The sequence below is a fragment of the Panthera leo genome, chromosome C1, assembly GCF_018350215.1.
Source record: "Panthera leo isolate Ple1 chromosome C1, P.leo_Ple1_pat1.1, whole genome shotgun sequence".
Classification (NCBI taxonomy): Eukaryota; Metazoa; Chordata; class Mammalia; order Carnivora; family Felidae; genus Panthera; species Panthera leo.
Genome location: NC_056686.1, coordinates 116179450 through 116201886, shown reverse-complemented (window position 1 = coordinate 116201886; position 22437 = coordinate 116179450). Strand labels below are relative to the sequence as shown.

The window sequence follows — 22437 nt, the reverse complement described above, 5'->3', positions numbered from 1 at the left end:
CTTAGGTCTGGGCACTGAGCAACCTTCTAAGCAGAAAAACAGAGAAATATTGTGAAACGGCTTTTGGGGTCATATTTAACAGTCATGAATAACAAAACATTATTCATGTAACTTAACAAATGTTTTTTGAAGTTTTTATTTATTTATTTTGAGAGGGAGAGCACTAGCAGAGGAGAGACAGAGAGAGAAGAAGGGAGAGGATCCTAAGTAGGGTCCGGGATGTCAGTGCAGAGTCTGACGTGGGGCTCGATATCACAAACTGTGAGATTATGACCTGAGCCAAAATCAAGAGTCAGACTCTTAAACAAGTGAGCAACCCAGGCGCCCCATTTAACGAACTTTTAATAAGGCAATCTAGGGGCTCCTGGGTGGCTCAGCCGGTTAAGCATCTGACTCTGGTTCAGGTCATGATCCCAAAGTTCACGGGTTGGAGCCCCACGTCAGGCTCGGTGCCGACAGCTCAGAGCCTGGAGCCTGCTTCGGATTCTGTGTCTCCCTCTCTCTCTGCACCACACCACCTCTCAGCTTGTGCTGTGTCTGTCTCTCTCTCAAAAATACATAAAAATTTTTTAAAAAAATAAGGCAATCTAAACAACACATCTGAAACATAGAAATAGTGAATTAAAAACAAATGGTATACAACAAACACTTACTTTCTGGCTTCTATCCTTGCTTCGGAATCGGCATCGTGTATTCCCTTCTTTATTGTTTCGGCTAATACTGATATGTGTCTAGACATTTAGGAGAGAAAGCAGTGATCGTCATTAACATGTGGTTTTATGCAGATGAAATCAGGTGTGAAAATTACAAAATGGCATTGTGGCTTTGTGCCCAGTTAGCCAACTATCACGCAGAATAGAAAATCCAAGCACTCCCTTCTCGGCAGCTCTAACCTCTACCTCTGTCCCGGTCCCCCCACCTCCACCCTCCACCAGCTGCCCCTATCTACCTACCCTGTGGGCGAGTTTGTTAAACAATGGCTGACTTTTTTCACACCACACTTATTTAGCTCCATCTTTTATGAACCCAACCAGTAAGACTCTACTTTTCCACGGTCAGAACTAGTTTCTACGGAAATCATGAGGTAATAATAACCTTAATATGAGGAGGCTACCTGCATCACATTTCTATAAACACAATGTTTTCTTCAAGTTCCACTGTGTAACATGAACAATTTTATAAAATCATGCAACAATGTTATAAATAGGTATTTTCTTTAGTTACGTTCTGCCCTAGCAGAGAAGAAATTAGTAAAGTATCTCTTTGAATGTCTAACAGCTTTTTAAGAAAAGAAAAAAAGGCTGGAATGAATTAGTCTCCTAGAACAAAGAGTAGTTACCAATCTGCCTCATGCCTCATTCATTCAGTAAGTATTTGGCGAGTGTCTGCTAAGTGGTGGGTACTAAGCAAGGAGGGGAATGAACGAATACACAAGGCCAGATCTGAGTTCTTCACACGTGACTGTTCTACTCACAGGTCCTCACATCAGATCCCTCATTCCGATTTCCACCTCTCAATTCTAGAACTATCACTGCCTATCAAGAGATTAAAGAACAAGAAAGTACTGAAAAAATGTGTGACTATCCTCTAGATTCAAGAACTTTGCAGATGAAATTTTACCTCTGGGAGGGATGGCTTTGTTTCCTCTCTGACCCCTGCAGTACAGAATGGGACTCCCGTAAGTACTCACTTCATTAAAATTCCACTAGTAAAATGATTAGTATGCTGTAAGCTTCTTGACAAACTAAGTAACATGAAAACATGGGTGGCAAAACATCATCATCTATTCTCTCCAAGTGTAACTCAGAAAGAGTAACAGGCACCTGAAATTCAAAGGAACTAAAAATGGGAAAGAATGAATCTTAAAATTAAGAGACCTGCTTCTTAAGAATTCTGCCATAATCCTACCTTTTATCTTCATGATGTGAAACTTACCACACATCAACCTGAATAAAGAGAAAACTGCTAAGTGTCTGATACAGGGGGATCAAAAAGAAAACCTTCAGATGAGTGGAACTCCTTTAAGGACCTAAGAGTTACACCTGGCCTACAAAGAGCAGCTTGGAACATTTACTTGGTTGGAACTGACACGAATGTCAGGCAGCTGGCTGAGAGCCAATAAGGAGTTAATTGTGGCTGACTTCTCGGGAAGATGGCAGAGTAGAGGACCCCACGATCACCTCCTCCCACAGATGTAACTAGGTAACACCCACATCTGTGGAAATAACCCAGAAAACCACCTGTAGATTGGCAGACAGACTCTCCACAGCTACATGTAGAGAGGAGGCCACCCTGAAGAGGGCAGGAAGGGCACAGATGTGGTAGGAGCTAAACGAGCTCACTGGCTTTCCCCAAAAAGGAGAGACACTCAAGACACGCGCAAGGGAGAGGACCAAACCCTGACGCCAAGCACCCCAGGCACGAGAACCCACATGAAAACCAGAGGAGCACAATTTCTTGAGTTCTTACAATCATGGGGCTTACCACCTGAAACTTTAAAAATCAGCAGGAGGTAAACAGGAAACTGAGGCACCACCCTTAAAGAGTACAGCAGCCCCTCAGAGATACAGCACAGAAGCAACACTTTGAAAAATGCCTGGGGTATACAAGAGGGACGTTTCTTTTCTAATCTCTAAGCATGTGCTGGGGGGCAGGAATCCTTAGGCACAAAGGAGCTAGTGGGTCCCCTGCCTAGACACACCAACACTTGGGGGAACCAGCTCAGCACCAACATGTTCCACCCAGCTTGCTCACAGCATGTCTGCCTTCTCCTGTGGACACACCCTGTCCAGCCAAGCCTTTGGTTCCAGGTCTCTCCCCACAGCAAACCTATGCAAAACTTGTACCATAAGCCAGGCAGGAGGAAAGCAGCCCCGACAGGGATCAGCACCTCTGCAACGTGACTCCTGTCCTGGGGAAGGAGGGGAAGAAGGAAGATAAGCACACACCCAGCCAGACTGCGGCCCCAGCAGTGGGCTGGAGTCAGCTGGTCTAATGAACCCGCTAATGAAAGCTTCTCATGGGAGAACACAAGGAAAGTGCCCGGCAGCTCGGTACCACCACCTCTCTGGCAGATGCCCAGTCCGACGTGACTCAAGCCCAGGTGGCCCTGGACCGGCCCATTAACAACACAGCAATCAAATGCTGCCCACAACAGGCAGAGAGCCAATGCAGACGACTGGACTGAAAGGAAAAGTGGTTCAGTCCCAAGAGCGGGGCACACACAACACACATGGAGACACCCTTGAAGTGCCAGGTTCTGGTGAACTGGGGACATGGCACTGCAGGGCACTACGGGACCTCTTCCTCATAAGGCCACTACCTTCAAAAGCAGAAGATGCAGCTGACTTCCCTAACACAAAGAAACAGACACAGAGTTAGACAAAATGAGGAGAGAAAGGACTATGTCCCCAGTGTAAGAACAAGACAAAATCACAGCAAGAGACATAAGCACAATGGAGGTAAGTAATCTGCCTAACAGAGAATTTAAAGTAATGGTCATAAAGATACTCACTGGACTTGAGAAAAGAGTGGAGGAAGTCAGTGAGACCATTAACAAAGAGAGAGAAAACATTAAAAAGAACCCATCAGAAATGAAGAGCTCAAAAAACTGAATTAAAAAATACACCACAGGGAATAAATAGTAGAATAGATGGAGCGAAAGAATGAATCAGCAACTGGGGACAGAATAATGGGAAGCAATCAAGCTGAAAAGGAGAGAGAAAAAAAATGAAAAGACTTAGGGCACCATCAAGCATAGTAACATTTGCATGATAGGGAATCCCAGAGGAGAAAAGAGAGAAAAGGGGTTAGAAAATTTATTTGAAGAAATAATAGCTGAAAATTGCCCAAATCTGGGGAAGAAAACAGAAATCTAGATACAGGAGGTATCAAGAGCCCCCAATAAAACAACATAAGGGGGTTCACATCAAGACACAGTAATTAAAAAGTCAAAAAGAAGTGATAAAGAGTGTATTTTAGAAGTAGCAAGATAAAAGAAAACAGTTACATACAAGGGAGACTCTTTAAGGCTATCTGTTGATTTTTCAGCAGAAACTTGGCAAGCCAAAAGGAGTGGCATGATATATTCAAAGTGCTGACAGAAAAAATTCTTCAGCCAAGAATACTCTCTCTCTTCTTTTCTCTTCTTAATGATAGCCTTGCTGCATAAAGAGTTTCCCAGACAAACAAAAGTTAAAGAAATTCATAACCCCTAAACCAGTGAACTCTTTGAATGGAAAGACCATAAGCAGGAGCAAGAAAAGTAGGAAGCACAAAAGCAGTAAAATTGATTGCATCTATGAAAATCCATCAAGCGATTCACAAAATTAAAGGATATAACGTATAACACCACATACCTAAAGTGTGGAGAGAGAGGAGTAGAGACTTAAAAACTTAAGCAATCAGCAACTCTAGACTGCTATATGCATAAAATGTTATCTACAAACCTAATGGTAACCACAAATCAAAAACTAGTAATACGTACACAAACAATAAAGATAAAGGAAGCCAAGTATATTACTAAAGAAAATCAGCAAACTGTGAGAAGAGACCAACAAAAAAAAGGAACAGAGAATCAGTACATAAACAACACTAAAATAAGTAACAAAATGGCAATAAATACATACCTATCAATAATTACTTTGAATGCAAATGGACTAACCGCTCTAATCGAAAGACACAGGGTGACAGAACAGATAAAAAAGCAAGACCCATCTATACGCTGCCTACAAGAGACTCATTTCAGATCTAAAGACACATATACACAGAAAAGTGAAGGGATGGAAAAGTATCTATCCCGCAAATGGAAGTGAAAAGAAAGCTGGAATAGCAATATTTATAATGGACAAAATAGATTTTAAAACAGCATATATCACAAAGGGATCAATCCAACAAAAAGATATAACAATTACAAATATTTATGCACCAAACATGGGTATCAACAAAATACCCAATACATAAAGCAGGAAATAAGAAACATAAGGGAAGTAATCAATAATAATACAATTGTAAAGGACTTTAACAACCCATTTATATCAATGGAGAGACCATCCAAACAGAAAATCAACAAGGAAACAGTGGCTTTAAATGGCTCATTGGATCAGATGGACCTAACATATATATTCAGAACATTCCATCCTAAAACAGCAGAATACACATTCTCTTCAAGTGCACACAGAACATTCTCCAGAGTATATCACACATTAGGCCACAAAACAAGTCTTGACAAGTTGTAAAAGATCCAGGTTATACAATGCATCTTTTCCAACCTGGTTTCTATGAAACCAGAAATCAACCACAAGAAGACCCAGGAAAGAGTACAAACACATGGAAGTTAAAGAATATGCTCCTAAACAATGAATGGGTCAACCAAGAAATCAAAGAGGAAATTAAAAAATACATGGAGACAAGTTAAACTGAAAACACCACAGTTCAAAATCTTTAGGATGCAGTAAAAGCTATTCTAAGAGGGAAGTTTATACCAATGCAGGTCTACCTCAAGAAGCAAGAAAAATCTAAAATAATCAACCTAACCTTACACCTAAAGGAGATAGAAAAGCAAACAAAATCCAGAACTAGTTGAAGGATGGACATAATAAAGATTAGAGCAGAAAGAAAGAAAATAAAAACTAAAAAAACAACAGAACAGATCACTGAAACCAGGAGCTAGTACTCTGAAAAAATCAACAAAACTGATCAACCTTTAGCTTGCCTCATCAAAAGAAAAAGAGGACCCAAATAAACAACCAGAAACAAAAGAAGAAAAATAATAACTGACACCACAGAAATACAAAAGATTATGAGAATATTATGAAAAATTACATGCCAACAAATTGGGCAACCTCGAAAAAACAGATATATTCCTAGAAATATATAACTCCCCAAAACTAAAACAAGAAGAAATAGAAAATTTGAATACACTAATTATCAGCAATGAAACTGAATCAGTAAACCAAAAACTCCCAAGAAACCAAAGTCCAGAAACCACACAGCTTCACAGGTGGATTCTACGAAACATTTAAATTAGAGTTAATACCCATTCTTCTCAAACTATTCTAAAAAACAGAAGAGGAAGGAAAGCTTCCAAACTCATTGTATGAAGCCAGCGTTAACCTGATATCAAAACCAAATAAAGACTACAAAAAAAGAGAACTACAGGCCAATACTCTGACGAACACAGATGCAAAAATCCTCAACAAAATATCAGCAAACTTAATTCAATATATTAAAAAAATCATTCACCACCAGCAAGTAGGATTCCTAGGATGCAAGGGTGGTTCAATATTCACAAATCAATGAATGTGATACATCACATCGACAAGAGAAAGGATAAAAAGCCATATGATCATTTCAATGGATCCAGAAAAAAGCATTTGACAAAGTACAACATCCAGTCATGATAAAAGATATACAATGGAATATTATTACTCAGCCATAAAGAGTGAGATTTTGCCATATGTGACAACGTGGACGGATCTAGATCTAGATATCTAGAGGGCATAATAATGCTAAGTGAAATTAAGTCAGTCACAGAAAGACAAATACCATATGATTTCACTCAGATGTGAAATTTAAGAAACAAAACAAAGAAAAGAAGAGACAAACTAAAAAACAGACTCTTTTTAAAAAAATTTTTAAGTTTATTTATTTTTGAGAGCAACAGAGACAACACGAGTGGGGGAAGGGCAGAGAGAGAAGGGAGAGAGAGTGAGAGTGAGAGTGAGAATGAGAGAGAGAGAGACAGAGAGAGAGAGAGAGAGACAGACAGAGAGAGAGAGAGACAGAGAGAGAGAGAGAGAGAGACAGAGAGAGAGAGAGAATCCCAAGCAGGCTGTGCACTGCCAGCTGGATGTGGGGCTCGAACTCATGAAACCATGAGATCATGACCTGAACCGAAACCAAGAGTCAGATGCCTAACCGACTGAGCCACCCAGGCACCCCTAAAAAACAGACTCTTTAACTAGAGAGAACAAATTGATGGTTGTCAGAGGGGAGGTAGATGGGGAGATGGGGGAAATAGATGAAGGGGATTAAGAGGACACTCATCATGATGAGCACTGAATAATGTATAGAATCACTGAATCACTATGTTGTACACCTGAAACTAATGTAACAGTATGTTACCTACACAGGAATTAAAAAAATAATTAAAAAAAAAAAAAGTTAATTGTGGCTTTGTAGTTGGTATGGTGCACACTGGTCCACATCTCTAGGCACACAATATTGTAATCAATGAAATTCACTAAAAGTTTCTGCCAATATTAAGTGCCTCGCATCAGTAGAAATAACAAATGTAGCCATGCAAACAAATGCTTAGATTCCTTTGATTCCTACAAAAAAGCAGGTTGGACCACTTGTTGAGACATTAAATCTCAAGATTCAATTCAGAGGGGAAAAAATAGCCAATGAAATGCTTACCGTTCCAGTGAATGTGTCTGCCATTCTTGCAAAAGTAAATCTAAAAATTCAAAACAGCGCCTAAAGATTGTAAAGAAAAAAATATGTAATTTGGTCATTTTTATGTTAGTGAAAATAAAAGCTTTTCTTCTTCCCCTGCTACTTTTTAGAACTGGCAAATTCCTTCTAATTAATAGGCTTCAAAAAATGGAACATCGAGTTGGAATCAACAGTGACTGAAAACCTAAGCAAGTAAAAGTAATCAAGCATCAATGGTGATCAGAAAGTAAATACACAAGGCACAGAAGAGACAGGATACAAAAGTTCCCCTCAAATCAGGAACCGCAGACTTGTGGCAACATTACCAAAAGGGCCTTTCGCTGTCATTTATGTTTATACCACCTCAAATAATATGTTAATAGAAGATGTACGAGGGCAAAAAAAAAAAAAAATCAGCGTACATTATTACAGAACCAGGCGATTGCTCCTTGCATTAATTTCACAGAATGCCTTGTACAAAAGAAAAAAAAGTAAAAAATACCCTGAAAAACCAAGTGCTTTCCAAATTTTCCTAAGAAGATCCTAGGCAGTGCTTAAAATGGATTTTTCCCTAATCTACTCATCTATTTTCCTCTCTTTAATCTTTCAACATCCCTTCTTGTCAAGCCTTTTCACCTTTGTAATCTTTCTTGGTCTGATTTGTGCATGAAAACAACTCTGGTCTCATCTCCTTTGGATTACATCACTGCTTTGGGTCCTACCTCTTTAGAACTTGTCAAAAGCCCAGGGTCTTTATCTCCGTGGGGGTAAATCTTATAGTCTTAGGAACTCATTCAAGGAAACGAGTAAGAGGGCAATTTTTCTCTAATGACCAGACTGTCGTTCCCATGATCCTCTCAATTCACAACCTCAATAACCCATATAATTAATTACTCAATAAATCTTTAATAAACCTACCCTCAATGTTAGAGATAACAACGGTAACCAAGACATAAACCAGCAAACAAGACAGACAAGGGACAGTTCCCATGCGCCACGAGCACAAGGGGGCTCTTCTTAGAACCACACAGAGCTATTCAACCCAGTCCTGGGGCTGCCAACAGTGTGCGTGTCTGCGCGTGTGTGCATGTTGGTTGTGAAGCAAACTTTCTCCAAGGAAGGACACTTACCCATCCCTGCATCCTCTCTCCTCTGTCACTCTCCCCACACTGGCCCCAACCTAGGCCATGTTTATTCTACTTCTCCTCCGTTCTTCATGTCATTTCCTGGTCTGATTTTTCTTGTCTCTCTTTTTTTCTTTAACATGTGTGTATATGTTTACATTTATCTCTTAGCGAATACAGCCATCTTTGGTGCTAATTTTGGTCTTAAATGCATGTTAGAACAATCTATTTAATCAAAAATATGACCTTTAAGTTAGGTTTTATTTTTCACTTTTCAGACTAACATTCAAAGAAGTATATCAATGTTGGCATTGTTTAACACATCATTATTTAAACACATCAGGTTAGAACTCGTCTCTTTTCTTTACCAACTCCTACTCATCATTCAAAATGCAACTCAATTTTCAACCTGCCTATCAAGTGTCACTGGAACATACCAGTTGGTTTTAATCACTGCTCTCTGAATTCCTAAATCCACAATACAGGTGTTGTTAACTCACTCTTACACTGCTCTGCATTACTGTTTTCAATCTCCCTATCTAAATGATATAAATTTCTCAAAGGCAGGGAGACTGTACGATCCATTTCTTACAAATTCTACGAAGCCGAGCTAGGTACAGGCTGAGGACCTAACAGAAGGACCTAACCTTTCTGAAGGCAAAGGGACGAGATGGTCCCTATTACTTCTTTCAGCATTAAGACCCATGGTTCTGACTGATACCCACTATGACTAAATGTAAGAACAGTAATCTGAGTGTGTGACTCAGAAAGTGGTAAAGGGGGAGACACTTCTACTGTCACAGTGAATGCAGGTTACTATCCGTTTAGCAGCAAAGGCCAGAATTGCTCAATTCTGTGGACTGAACAGTGTTCTCCCCAAATTCCTATGTTCCAATGCCCACATGATAATATCTGGAGGTGGGGAGTTCATGAGATGGGGGCTCTAATGATCGGGCTGGTGCCCTTCCAAGAAGAAACCCCAGAGAGCATGAGATCTCTCTCCGCCACGTGAAGACACAGCAAGAAGTCGGCCAGCTGCAAGTGACCCTCGGTAGAACTCAACCATGCTGGCACCCTGATCTCAGACTTCCAGCCTCCAGAACTGTGAGAAAATACACTTCTGCTGTTTAAGCACGCAGTATATGGTATGTTGTTGCCAGTTAATACACTAAACATCCTACAACAAACATCCGTTTCACCTCATCAGAGGACCTTGGCCTTACACATTCTGAATTTCTCCTGGAAACCTAAAACAACAGTGACAATAACATCAGCAGCAGCAACAAATTCTAACAGCTGGCATCGTTTATTAAGCTTACACTAGATGTCAAACTCCTTTACCCAATGACTGAACCCCCAGAACAGCTCTGCCCCAGGGGTGCTCTCGTTCCCAGCGGGTCAGAGGATTAGTCAGTGGGAAGAGGTAATGCTTCAGCTGCAGTCTGCCAGGTTCTGAAGTTCACTACCATCCGTCTCCCCTGCTGACTTCACCCTCTCATCTCTAGAGGGAGACGCTGGACTGCAGGTCAAGGGTAGATTGCATTCCTCAGTGATATACAAGTGAGCCATGCGGTTAGAGATGAAGCTTTTTCAGTGGAAGGTGCCAATTTCTTCCTTCCTGGCTTTACAAAGGTGGATGATTCCCCTCCTCCCTCATGACTTTCACAGAGCTGTTAATAAGATGGCTATGGGGCCGCCTCACGCTTAGCAGGCTCCCCTACCGTGGAAACCCAGGAGGACCAACGTGACATGCCAGAAAAGGAGGGAAATGGCGGGCAGCAAAAGTAAGCTGGGTTCCAAGCTTAGACTGAAGGGCTCTTTCACTGGGCTAGGATTGGACAAAGAACTCCAGGAATGTGGTCAAGAGACTGCTGCCCAGGCCAACCATGAATTTACCCTAGGAAGCTCCTCATACGGTCCACTGAATATCCACTGGTGTCCATGAATCCCTTCAAAATCTACATAAAATATTCTGTGTGTTTACATTTTCTTGGGAAGAGGGGCCACAGATTTTATTAGATTCTCAACAGTCAAGAACCACAGATCCCAGCTAGAAGAGGCCCTACTCCTGGGATGTGATCTATGGCAGCTCATGTGGGCACAAGACTAGGCAGAGACTTGGGAACAAAGGGCTAGCTAGCTACGGTATCTCCTGGATACTTGGTCTCTCTCTTGGTTGGGATTCAGAATCTCAGAAATCACTGTCAGAAGACAGAGACAACATATACCTCCTCCTACCCATGTCAATAGTAAAGAACTACCGTTAATTTTTATAATGTTTTTTTTTTCCTTGTGTGCAATTACCACTTTCATTCAGAGAAGGGGTATACCGACAATTTAAGTAGAGGGACTATCTTAGAAAAAATGTACAGGCCATCTTCTACCCCACTCTCTCCAGAGCCCCCTTTCATAAACTCACAGACAGACACACGTGTTCTCTCTCTCTCTCTCCTCTCTTTCTCACATACACACAAAATAATGGAGGTTGTCCAAATTTATTTTCCAGACTATTTAGATCACGATCCCTCAATCCAAAGACATTTATTGCAGTGATATTAAAATAATTTTAACATCTCAAACATGAATTTGTTTCCATGGACGGAAGTTTGGAACTTATTTTGGAACTTAATTCAAAAATAATGAGGAAGCTGTTTAAAAATTTACCTTCTAACTGCGACAGACTTAGAGGTACAGTTGCTTGTTATGACAGGTATTAGCCTAGGGATGTGTGTGTGCTGCAGAGAAGAACAGAAACGGAGGTGAACACCTGAAAATACAAAACTAAAAACTAAGACAACCACTTCATTACTAAACTACCTAAAGCACATAAATATTCAGATTAGAATGTCACTGAGCTTAGAAAGGAAAAAAATTTCACTGGATATTGCCAAAGGCCATGACAAAATTCACAGAGCCTGAACAGACCAGCCGATGATATGTAAATAAATCTAACAGCAAAACAAATGACTGGTGGGAAGTCTAAATAATCCGGCAGTGGAGATCTAAGTGAGTTCAATAGCGGTCAGCAGAGCAACGTGTTGTGATACTGTTTCAATGGGAATGTTCGATGATGGCTTTGGGTTTAATATTTCAAGTAGGCAGTGCAAACAGAACTAAAAATAATACAAATAAGTAACCCACAATGATTTAATCAGGAATATTCTGGACAGGTTTTAGCATCACCACGTCCCAGTTTCAAGGGTTGCCTCTGGGAAAAAGGGACTTGAAGGTGGGGAGAAGGTGATGTGGAGAATGTTCATTTTAAGCCTTTGTAAGCTATTAGGTTTTACTGGGAACGTGTATATAAATTACTTGGATAATTATTTAAATTTAAATAAATGAGTGTTTAGAAACCTGAAAAGAGTATTTTGTTCCCGGGCTTAAACACAAGTAATTAAATAAAAACTTTAGGTGAATAACAAAGCCACAAACACAAATACCTAAAGTGGAATGACTGGGAGTAAAGAACCAAGTGTAACCCCAGAAGCAGATACAAATATTCAAATATTTAAAGCCAACCATGAGTAAATAATCAACACATGAGTAGGTATACACCATATTCATAATTCACATTATGGAGTATTAAAAAACAAAGACTCCTATAGATAATTAAGGAGGGGGGAGGCTGATTCATATATACAACATGGTTCCAACTGTATATAATGTTGCTAATAAAAAATGCCTGTAGTACTGCTTATCAACCATCATTTATTACCACTTGCTTATTCTATGTATGGCCCCAAAATATACTTACCCGAATGATTAACCTAACAGCTACAACACCGGAAGTGGCCATAATTTTGGCACTGTTTGGAATTAAATTAAAGATAGTTGGCATAATGGCTTCAGCTCCATGGTCAAATTTATTTCCCAGAACTGATGACAGATGCCTACAACAAGAAATGAACACTGCACTGTAGCTGTATCCCTTGCAAACAGTGAAACAATATAAACCTCTTAACATTCTGTAAGGCTTTCCTTTAAAGTTATCTAGAGATAAAAGGCAAGTGTCTACGTAAGACACTTTAAAAACACTTTCCGTGTGCATGCTGTGGACTTGGCCAACAGACATTAGCCCATGAGCTCGTTCCTTTCATTTCTTTCAAATAAATCATTTCCAACTAATTAGTGTTAAAACAGCAAAAGACAGGGGCGCCTGGGTGGCTCAGTCGGTTGAGGTCCGGACTTTGACTCAGGTCACGATCACTCGCAGTTCGTGAGTTCGAGCCCCGCATCGGGCTCACTGCCGTCAGTGTGGAGCCTGCTTTGGATCCTCTGTCCACCTCCCCCCTCGATGCCCTCCCGCCACGTGAGCACGCTCTCTCTCTCAAAAATAAATATAACGTTAAAAATTTCTTTAAAAAACAGCAAAAGACAAATTGGTCATATGCCAATTAAGTGTAGAACTGAGAGAGCTCCCTCACCCTCTTTTCCTTTTGCCCTGTTAAAAACCTTTCACATGTATTATACACGCTTCCATATCTGATCCCAGCCAAAACTGTAGACAGCTGCAGTACCTCCTTGCTGTTGCTGCTTCTTTGACATTCTGACATACTTTTCAACACAGAAGTTCCAGCTGCAAACACTGATACAGTTTTAGCTAGGGTAAAACTTTGCTGTCCTATCTGCCTTTGACTTGTAACTTTATAGATACAGTACTCTTCTAGAAACAAACAAAAACTTTGATAATCATGCTATATCCTGCCAGCAAAATCAATGAAAAAGCCAAGAGACAGAAGTTTATATTATTTCTTTTTTCTGTATTATTAATAATAATTGTGCTCGCTTCGGCAGCACATATACTAAAATTATTAATAATAATTGCTTCGAGTTTAAAATAGAGGCTTCAGAGCCAAGTCACTGAATAACATTTAAAATCTGTCAAACTTTATGTAATTGGGCAGGAAATATTGTAATACTATAAAAGCACCAACAGAAGAATAAATGGAATAGGTCCTGGAGACTAGTCAGAAGGTACATTAAAGGGACCTGCTGGGCACATTCAACGAACCATCTCTGAAGCGCTGCAATGAGACTATTTTAGGATGTGTGAGAATCTGAAGCGTGGCAGTCCTTACCCCAATGTGATGCAAGCTTCCCGCACTACCTGAGACCGCAGGTCCTTAGCAGATAGTTTAAAGGCTCCGTCCAAAAGACGCAGATGTTGAAAGAAGTTATCGTACTCGGCGGCACCAGCCAAAAGTAAAGATCTGATCTTTTTCAGCTGGTGGAACGGAAAAAATTAAGAGGTACACACAACAATCCTTAAAACAGCATATATAAAACAACTGAAGCCAAGAACTGTGAGAAGTCAACATCAAAGTTAACTGATCTCAAAAGTCTTCCCAGAAGAATTCAGCCAATTCAGTACCTGCTACCATACTGAACAAATCTACATATCACAAGTAAGAAGTTTTAAATGTAGTATATCTCACAATTCTACAAAATAGATATTTTACTTGTAAACAGTTTTGCTCCTCCCCTAAAGCTTACCTTCCCCAATACCCAACTCCAACTGCTATCCGTTAAATGACTCGAAGGAAGAAGCGATCCCACAGTCTTTTATATAGTATCCTCCAGTGTATCATTACTAAAAAGTTAGTCTGAGTTTGAATGGGACGTAGCAGTCATTTCACAGCCTTGCTTCCTGCCCAGCCAACGCTGTAAAACAGCTTTCCTCAGATAAGATATACCTTCACTGTAATGCTCCCCTCACATTTCATTAATCCACTTTTTTAAACAGAGGGAGAGAACTTTCCAACAAGTGACAGGAAGAAAGAAAGGAAGAGACGGACACACCCTGAAAATGCCACTAAGAAAAGCCAACTTACTGGCCAACAGTCACAATTAAATCTGGACTAAGGCAAGAGTGGAGGCTGTCTCCAGACGTTCCACATTACATCTTTTTTAAAAGTACAGGATATACTTAAAGGCACAGGTTGGCCCGTTTTAGAAACAGGAAGAGAAATGAGGTACTCTACTAAAAGGGTAAGTGTAAATATGGTGATGTATATTTAAAACATTTACTACTTAAAATTCATCAGAGCTATACCCCAATTGCATAATTCAGTATTTAGAACATTGAAATAAATCTAATGAAAATGTAATCACATGAAGTCAACGGCTTACAGCATTTACTCTTTGCTCCCAATCATGCTTGTCATCAGATAATATTTCCCTAATCTTGTTTATGGACTCCTCCAGGTCTCGGCTGGAATAAATCTGTAAGCAAAATTAATTTACAACCAATGTAAGAAAATTTACAGAATCAACAAAGATTAGTTTTTAATTACAGAAAGTCAAGAATACTTAGTAATTTCATTTTTCAGAAGGACTTATGAGATAACCTCCAGATACATCTGTCTTCGAATGAGCTTCCTTCCCATTGGGAATATATACCCACTAGATTTGATGCTCAAGTACAGATAACCATGCTTTGAGCACAGCTTCACCGTAAACTTAACAGATGATCTCATGTACAGAAGAGAAAGGAGCCGACTGGGGAATTGTCAGTGATGCACAAGGCCTTTATTACTCTTAGTATTATTTAGAACACCACATTTTACACGTAACTTCAACACTCTCTTCAAATCTTCTTTCTCATTTACGCTTACATCTTACTAATAAGGTAGGTAGGGGAATAATCAACCAACAGTGATGCAAGCTTGGAAGGTCAAGGACTTAAGGTAAGGCTGAACCCAAGCTGAGCCTATGGTGCCGGTTATCTGACTTATGGTACTTATGGCAACCAGGCAACAGGTAACAAGTGACTCACGCAGGCAGAGCACCACATTCGATGCAGGCTGAGGACAAGTGTTATTAGCCCCCAGTCAACAACAAAGGACACTGAGGCACAAAGCACTTAAAATGTGCATACTCCAAACGTATAAGTAATCCCTGCTTCGTCTGTTAGGCACTTAAATGAAGCATCAAGGTGGCATAAACTTGAGCTTTTATTAATCTGTTCTTTATAGCTTTTCAGACATCGCAGTCCTTGAAATTTACAAATTTTTCTAGGCATGCTTCTTTGTTCTCACACCTAGTCATTGATTTTCTTTTTCATTTACGTGACCTAAGCCACAAACGTACTACTAGATCAAGCAAGCAACTTCTCTCCAGTCCCTACTGAAAGATCACTTCACTTCTGCTGTGCATTTTAGCGATACAAGGCACCGATGTCCTCTCATCTGCAGGTGCAGACCTGCAGTAGGTCTTAAGAGGTAAAAATACCTCACCTAGAAGGGGGCCTCACATATCATGTATCTGAAAACTAAAATTTGACGAGTAAGCCTACCTGTTTGTAATCAAACTCGAATATTCTCACTCACCTGTACTACAGGTACGTCATCAAATGCTTTAATAAAGTCCTCTTCATCAACAGCACCAGCTCCTTCTTTTGCAGCTATAAATAAGATTGATTTTCAAAACGTGAACGGTGTGCGCAGGGGTCGTCTGAACACACACAATCCCCATTACATTATGGAAGATTTGTGGCTTTTTTACAAGCCTTAATAAAAATTTAGAGTGTTGTGGAACTGACAAACATTACTAACTCTGAATATAGAGATGAAATGTCATGATTCTACAATACTACATACGTTAGTATAAAGTCACTTAAAGACACTACGTGTTAAGGAGAACATTGAGCCTTTAAGCGACATATCAATTATACTGCAGTCGTATATTAATCTAATAAACAGGTAAATAATAGAAAATTTAATCCTTCGGGGAATAAATTAGGTTATGTTATTTTTAGGCATCTAGTATAACAAATTTGTGAAATATTCAAATAAGTGCTCAAGAATTTAACATTTCATTTCAACTTTGTATTACTCTCAAAACATTTCCATTTCCTTGAACACATGGTAACTGGGTCAATTTCTTTCTTATGCACTAGTAAGAATTTTCCCTCCTAAAGGTGTTGTAAGATGCTCTGTATACTTAAAGATTAATTGCTATCATTTGAGAGAGAGTTTTTTCTTTCGCTAACATGAACTCTACTTCACACATGAAGATCATGTGACATTTTGTCAAATCTTTTTTTGTTTTTTCAAAGGTTTTAAAATTGGGGTTTAAGATCACCCTTGAAACCCTCATTGTTAATGATTCACACTGATGGAAACCAATTTGACAATAAATTCCATATTTAAAAAAATGAATTACACTGATTAGTCTGAGTGCTTTTCTAGTGTTTCTTTGCAGACAAGTTATCTGGTGTTTAGGGTCCTCACACGTAGACAAGGCTTTAAAGACGATTCTGGGAGCAATAAATGCGTGTCCTCACTTTCAATGAAGATTCCTCACACCGAGTTCACAGCTGTGGTCAGATGACAGTAACATCACACTGTCACTTGGCGCTCAGTACCTGTTTTGGTACAAAGACTGAATCCCCCTGAGCAGACAGGTCCGGAGCGCTGCCCTGGGTAAGTGCTGCATCACGTACCCACATACGTAAAGGGACTCAGAGACCAACCATGGTCCATGGGCCCCAGAATCAGACAAGGAGGAGTCAACTAGGAAATTCATGACTGCGGTGTTTAAACAAAATAGAAAAAAGGGTAAGAGCAGGGCCAAGATCTCTACATAATCTAGAGCTGGGACTTTTGGAAGGGGTATGGGTGCGGGATGGGAAGGAAATCAAAGGGGTCTAATGATGTAGAAATTTCTAAGCCTCATTTGCGGAACTGATGCCTCCCAAGAATAGATTTTTCCAATGAAAGATGAGAAAGGTGGTTCAGTCATAGAGGAATGAAATACTGGGTACATGCTGTAACACAGATGAACTGTAAAAACATTACCCTACATGAAAGGAGCCAGACACAAAAGATCACATTTACATGACTCCATTTCTCTGAAATACCTAGAATAGGCAAGTGCCTAGAGGCAAAATGCAGACTGCTGATCACCAGGGGCTGGGGGAAGGAAGAAATGGGGAGCGACTGTTTAAAGGGTCCGGGGCTTCCTTTCAGGAGTGGAAAAGCTTTTCTGGAACTAGACACAGGTGGTGGCTGCACAACACTGTGAATACATGAAATGCCACTGGATGGTTACCTTTAAAATGGTTAATTTGGGGCACCTGAGTGGCTCAGTCAGTTGAGCATCTGACTTTTGATTTCCGCTCAGGTTGTGATCTCGCAGTTTCATGAGTTCCAGCCCCGTATCAGGCTCCATGCCAACCCTGCAGAGTCTGCTTGGTATTCTCCCTCTTCCTCTCTCTGCCCCTCCCCTGCCGGCATGCCTCTCTCTCTCAAAAATAAATAAGTAAACTTTTAGAAACTTATTAAAAATAAATAAATGGTTAATTTGATGTTTTGTGAATTTAAACTCAATTACAAAAAAAATTTTTAACGCACCAAAAACAAACAAAAACATAAACAAAAACACAGACAGAAAGGACTAAGAACACCAACAAAGGCACAGCTTTTTCCTCCTGCCATCTGTGGTGTGAACACCCGTGTCAGCCATCAGCACAGCTACTTAACATGGAGAGAGAAGCTGGCAGCAGAGGCACCAAGCTGACAGAGGCACGACCCCAACACTCTAGGGCCAGTTCAGCAGGCCAGAAAGAACACCAGGAGGCGGCATTCTAAGTCAATCCTTCCCGCTGTTTTAACTTAGCTCATCCAGCCAAGCTCAAAAGCCCGACGCTAACAACCAGTTCTAAAGGCAGAGGCCACACAATGTAAAGCGAAAAGAGATCTGTGTGTCAATTTAACATGTGACAGCAAAATGCAAGTTGTATATAACAAGGACTCAAATCGTCTGCATTGGGGAGTGGCAGAGGAGAGACTGAGGCTAAGGTATCTTTGTAAATCAATGTTCAAAGCTTTAGGGAGCTGAGCCCTACCATTTACTTAGGTCAACATCCATTCCGGTTTCACAAGGAATAATGCTACTCGTAGGAACAAAACACAGAAGGCACACCATCTGACTTCTGGGAAGTCTCAGTGTTGGTAGACAGAAACTGACAAAAAAAGTCCCCATGGTAATTGCAGGCCATCGCTGGAGCCTCATGGACGAATAAAGCCATCAGGGTGCACTCCTGCCCTGGCTCCTAGCTATGCTGGCCTCTGAGCTAGCCATATTCTCCTACCGGCTCCCCCCTTACCAACCCGTGGCAACACAGCGGCTCAAACTTCTACCCTATCAGCATGGACAGCACAGTGCTAACATAAATCACAGTGAGTAGAAACATACTGCAAACAGGACCACTTCATCCCTGAAGGACAGACACGGAAGGCAGTACATCTGGTTTTATGAGCTGGCAGAGCTGACTCTACAGCACCCCACACGGTGGTCTTACCTGAAGACTTGGATCCAAGAGAGGAGGAACCAAGCCGGCGGGTGGTCCCCATTCCAACGTTTCTCCTTGAGCTGGGTGGAGCTTTGGATGATGTAGAACTAGCAGAGGAAGGTCTATTACCATCCACAGAATCTTCATCATCAAAATTTTTATCTGAAGAGTAAGCAGAGAAATCATTGTTTTAAAAAAAAAAAAAAAAAAAAAAAAAGGTACTTTTTCCACCCGAATGTAAAACAACAAACTAGCCTTAGAGATGAACGGTGTGCCTACTCTTGGGATGTGAGGTGCCAGTCCGGGGTCTAGAAAGGCCTTAGGTAAGTCCAGAATGCAGATACAAACATCATGTTTGTTTTCACATATCTAGAATGCTCTCCTGCTCCAATTTTGGAAAACAGAGAAAACATAAAGAAGAAAACAACCTCTCATAAAACCACCACCTCATACAATTACTTCAACATTTTGGCATATTTCTGACCTTTCTTGCATGCTTTTTTTTAATAACAGCTGATGCGAGACTATACATCATTTGGCATTTTGCTTATTTCAAATATGCGCATTTTCCCAGGTGATAAAATATTCTTTGTAAATGCTGTCTTAGTGGTTGCATGGTACTCTGTGATGAGAAAATATCACAACTGAAATGGTCTTGTTAGGCATTCAGGGTAGTTCCAATACGTCACCATTAGAAATAACATTGCAACAAACACCTTCCCACTGGCATTTCTGTTTAAATTTATCACAATTTTAAGAAAAAAACCAAAACCTAGAAGCAATACCTACTGGGTCAAAGAGTATTAAAATTTTTAGTACACACTGCCAAATTTATTTTCAGAGAGGTCATGTATTTTTTTTTCCCTGGAAGTTCAAAGAAGTGCCCAACTGGTCACACCTCTGCCAACACAATATGACCATTTTTAAATGTCAACCAGTTTGACAGGTGGAAATAAATGCTTCCTCTTCAATGTTTCATTTCTCTTTTTTTGGAGTTGAGCACTGTTTCTTCATATTAATTCCTAAATTTTCTAAGCATTAGTGGATCCAAGGAATATTCCTTAGGTTGCATTTAAAATTAAAAAGAAAAAAGAAAAGGGCGCCTGCATGGCTCAGTCGGTTAAGCATCCAACTCTGGATTTCGGCTCAGGCCATAAGCTCCTGGTTTCCTGAGTTCAAGCTCTGCACACTGACCACACTGAACCTGCTTGGGATTCTCCCTCTCTCCCTCTCTCTCTGCCCCTCTCCTGCTTGCGCACACACTCTCTCTCAAAATAAACAGACCTTTAAAAAAATAAAAAAGAAAGAAAAAGAAAAAAAACATCTTTGGGCTTTTAAAATAATCAACATATTTAGGAACAACATTCAGATGACACAATTAACGCTATCATGGTGCACTTATACAGAGTACCATGGGCTTATACAGCAACTGTGAGTCATTCAGGAGGCCTAAACAGAGAACCAAGAGTAATTTAAAATAAAGGAAACAAACATCTGTAGCTGGCAATATTCACGATTTCTGAATAAGGGAGCTAGATCTTTTCCAATACATCTGAAGTAAATAACTGTCGAACAGAAAACACAAATACAAGCCTGTTTTCTTGACCTGTTGGCTGCTTGGTTCAACTATCAACAGTCAAGTCCGGTGTCTAATCATGACCCTACTGTTTCTCACAACTCACCAACAATCCACTTCAAACTACACGGCTTCTTTTATTCGACACCGTTGGGAGCTGATCCATCCTTCTAAACGCATATCCTTGCGCAAATTACCTGCCTTCAACATTCCTTTAAATTTCCTAGATCACCTTATCAAGCAATCCTCTTTCACAGATGGTTCCTTTAATACACACATCACTTTCCCACTGATTCAGATGCTCACTGGTCTATTAGTATCGACTTACCTATGTGGATTCAAAAGGTGATTCTTGGACTGCAAGCACATTAACAAGGTCCTTTCCAAGAGTAAAACTGAGTCTGATGTAAAGAACGAAAACAACCCAAAGGGAAGGTCAACCACTGAGCACTGCCAGTATTAGCAGTGACAAGACCTGTTCTCAGCCCATCTGCCCTCAGGGGAGCTCTAATTACCACAGGAACAGTTCCAGTCTGTGGGAAAGGTGCATAATGAACAGGGGAAGTGAAGACACCGTCATGCTTCACTCAGAAATTCATGTAAAGTCTGTGTAATTTTTCTAACATGGGCAGGCACTCCACTGAGAACTATATTCACTTAGTGGAAATTATTTTCAGAGGGCCCATGTCACTGGATTTCCTGGGATTTCTCTATTGAAGCAATGATGGATTTTCAAGGACCAAACTCAACCTCTTTCAGCAAATAGCCAGAAACCAGACAGGGTACATAAAACAACTATTTCAGATGGGACAAGGGACAGTGCAGAACTGTGAGCCCTGAGAGGGAAACAAACAAGGTGAGCTACATAGTTACCCAACTTCCCGCCTGGAGATAATTCCCAGACCACCAAGTACAAGGAACGAGACCCTAAATTGAACCTAGAAGCCTCGGCAAGTTGAGAAAACGGAAATCAGAGCTCAGGGACGCTGAGGGGGCCGGGCCGTAAGGTACAGGCAGAGTGCTAGGAAACAGGAAGCTACACAAAATGAGAGCTCTAGAAATGTACCAAGTTCTAGGCCATCATGTGGGAGTACAATTCCACACACAAGGGAAGGCGAAAAATGACCAGGAAGCTATAAACTGAACAATTCCCAATGTCTGCACAAAGTAGGACAGTGTTCCAGCACCAGAGTAGAATGTTCTTGGAGACTCACCCAAGGCACTCAGTGAGACCCTGCAAGGGCAGGCCTTAATAGTAGGGCTGAACTATTTCTGGAGGGAAGGTTACATTAAGCCTACCCTATTAAAGTTTAAAAACAGGCCTCAAGGGGGTTAGACGTGCAAGTAACTTAAAACCGCTCTGCCAGGGGCGCCTACGTGGCTCAGCCAATTGAGGTCTGACTCTTGATTTCACCTCAGGTCATGAGATCCCAGGTTTGTGGGATCCAGCCCCATGTAGGGCTACATGCTGAGTGTGGAGCCTACTTGGGATTTTCTCTATCTCTCTCTATCTCTCTTTCTCTCTCGCTCTCTCTCCCTCTGCCCCTTCCCACCACATGCCCACGTGCATGCGAATGCTTTCTCTTAAAACAAACGAACAAACAAACGAAAAAAAACTGCTGTGCCAAAGCAAAGCAGAACATTCTTTAAAGGAACATAACAAATGCAGACACTTGACAATATAGCATTCACAATACACAACACCTAATCAAAATTTCATCAAGAGAAGGAGAAACAGAAAAATGTGGCACACAATCAGGAGGGAAAAAAACATCAGAAAATAGTAACCAATTAAGAAATGACAAAGATGATGGAACAAGCAGGTGAGAATATTAAAACTGCTACAACTGTGTCCAAATATTAAAAGAACAAATAGATATAATGAGAAAGAAGGTTTTTTTAAAAAAATTTTTTAAACATTTTTATTCATTTTTGAGAGACAGACACAGAGCACTAGCCGGGGAAGGGCAAAGAAAGAGGGAGACACAGAATCCAAAGCAGGCTCC

The 22437-nt window shown here is 40.6% G+C and overlaps 1 protein-coding gene and 1 long non-coding RNA gene across 15 annotated transcripts in view; one reads left to right on the top strand and one right to left on the bottom strand.

Moving 5' to 3' along the window:
* Window positions 1–22437, bottom strand: part of CLASP1 (cytoplasmic linker associated protein 1) — a 271441-nt gene that overhangs the window by 104623 nt on the left and 144381 nt on the right. For all 14 annotated transcript variants that reach the window (XM_042954165.1, XM_042954159.1, XM_042954160.1 and 11 more), the window contains 8 exons: window positions 18865–19017; window positions 15890–15963; window positions 14691–14783; window positions 13640–13785; window positions 12316–12451; window positions 11226–11296; window positions 7420–7479; window positions 654–731 (listed from right to left, as the gene is read on the bottom strand). In XM_042954165.1, coding sequence (XP_042810099.1) covers window positions 654–731; window positions 7420–7479; window positions 11226–11296; window positions 12316–12451; window positions 13640–13785; window positions 14691–14783; window positions 15890–15963; window positions 18865–19017 — 811 coding nt within the window. The remainder of the gene's footprint in view (window positions 1–653; window positions 732–7419; window positions 7480–11225; window positions 11297–12315; window positions 12452–13639; window positions 13786–14690; window positions 14784–15889; window positions 15964–18864; window positions 19018–22437) is intronic.
* Window positions 1011–7870, top strand: LOC122228809. Its single transcript, XR_006206758.1, has 3 exons — window positions 1011–1366; window positions 1477–1678; window positions 7569–7870. It is a non-coding gene; the product is annotated as an uncharacterized LOC122228809 (long non-coding RNA).